This window comes from Lactuca serriola, chromosome 8 (assembly GCF_051521515.1).
Source record: "Lactuca serriola cultivar US96UC23 chromosome 8, Lser_US96UC23_V15, whole genome shotgun sequence".
NCBI lineage: Eukaryota > Viridiplantae > Streptophyta > Magnoliopsida > Asterales > Asteraceae > Lactuca > Lactuca serriola.
The window spans coordinates 227,320,492-227,321,651 of record NC_136415.1 but is presented as its reverse complement, the minus strand read 5'-3'; the positions used below and the strand labels follow the sequence as shown (position 1 = coordinate 227,321,651).

The window sequence follows — 1,160 nt, the reverse complement described above, 5'->3', positions numbered from 1 at the left end:
GAGTAGATCAACTAATTGTTTTTAAATACTACAACATCACTTTGAATGGAAAAGGAGAGGCATTCGGAAGTTTGAAAAAGAAATCATCATGTTTCCTTAAAAAAGAAGACCACTTCTTTATCTACATTTGTCAACATCTATAAGAACACACTGCTTCAAGTCTACAACTTCATAACCATTTCATCCATCCATCAAAAGCATTCTGACCACAATTAAGAATTACCATGCAAACTGCACATCAAACCACCTTTTACACAGAGGATAAATCAAGTGATAAAGGCGTTGATGAGTCCAAAAACAGTGTTTCAGGCAGCTTTGAATGTAATATCTGTCTTGATGCTGTCCAAGAACCCGTAGTGACACTTTGTGGTCACTTATACTGCTGGCCCTGCATTTACAAATGGATTCAGCAGAACGATACATCATCGGAAACCCCAGAAGCTCAAAACGCAAAGTGCCCAGTATGCAAAACTGAAGTCTCACAAAAGACCATAGTTCCATTATACGGACCTTGCCAAACCACCATTAATCATGGTACTGAAGAAAAGGATCCTATGATGATCCCACCGAGGCCTCCAACACCAAGATATAATCCATTAAGCACACGAGTTGAGCAACTTAGTCGTCGTGGTGGTTATCAACGACATGCACCTCCCCCTCTATCTATGCCTAACCGAGGTGATATGTTAATGGATGCTGTTGTTGTTCCAAGTCCAACAATTGGGATGCTTGGGGAAATGGTGTCTGGGAGGATTTTGGGAGACTTGGAATCACCTTTATTTGCTACTCCCAATTCATATAATCTAGTTGGGAACACTACGAGGCGGAGAAGATTGCAGACAACACAGGCTGATAGATCGCTTAGCAGAATTTACACTTTCTTGTTGTGTTGTATAATATTCTGTCTTTTCTTGTTTACTTAGATCGGTATTTCATTCACTTCTACTTATGTGTTCTCTACATTCCGTAGGCTTTAAAGCGTCTCTTTCATCTTCTTGTGTACTTGCTTTATCCACGCGCGTGTAGATTTAGACAATTTTTCGACACTTAAAAGTGAGACTTAGAACTAATTCGCAAGGACTTATTTCTCCTGAAAGCACGAAGCTTGTACTTATAAATCCATATAATATTCAGGGCTGAAAAATATTCAAAAGAAATGT

The 1,160-nt window shown here is 39.1% G+C and overlaps 1 protein-coding gene across 1 annotated transcript; it reads left to right on the top strand.

The window, feature by feature from the left end:
• Positions 1–224: 224 nt before the first annotated feature.
• On the top strand, positions 225–923 carry LOC145067913 (E3 ubiquitin-protein ligase RMA1H1-like). The gene has a single exon (XM_079014939.1). It carries the CDS (start codon positions 225–227, stop codon positions 921–923), a length of 699 nt encoding a protein of 232 aa, XP_078871065.1.
• The last annotated feature ends 237 nt before the right edge of the window (positions 924–1,160 follow it).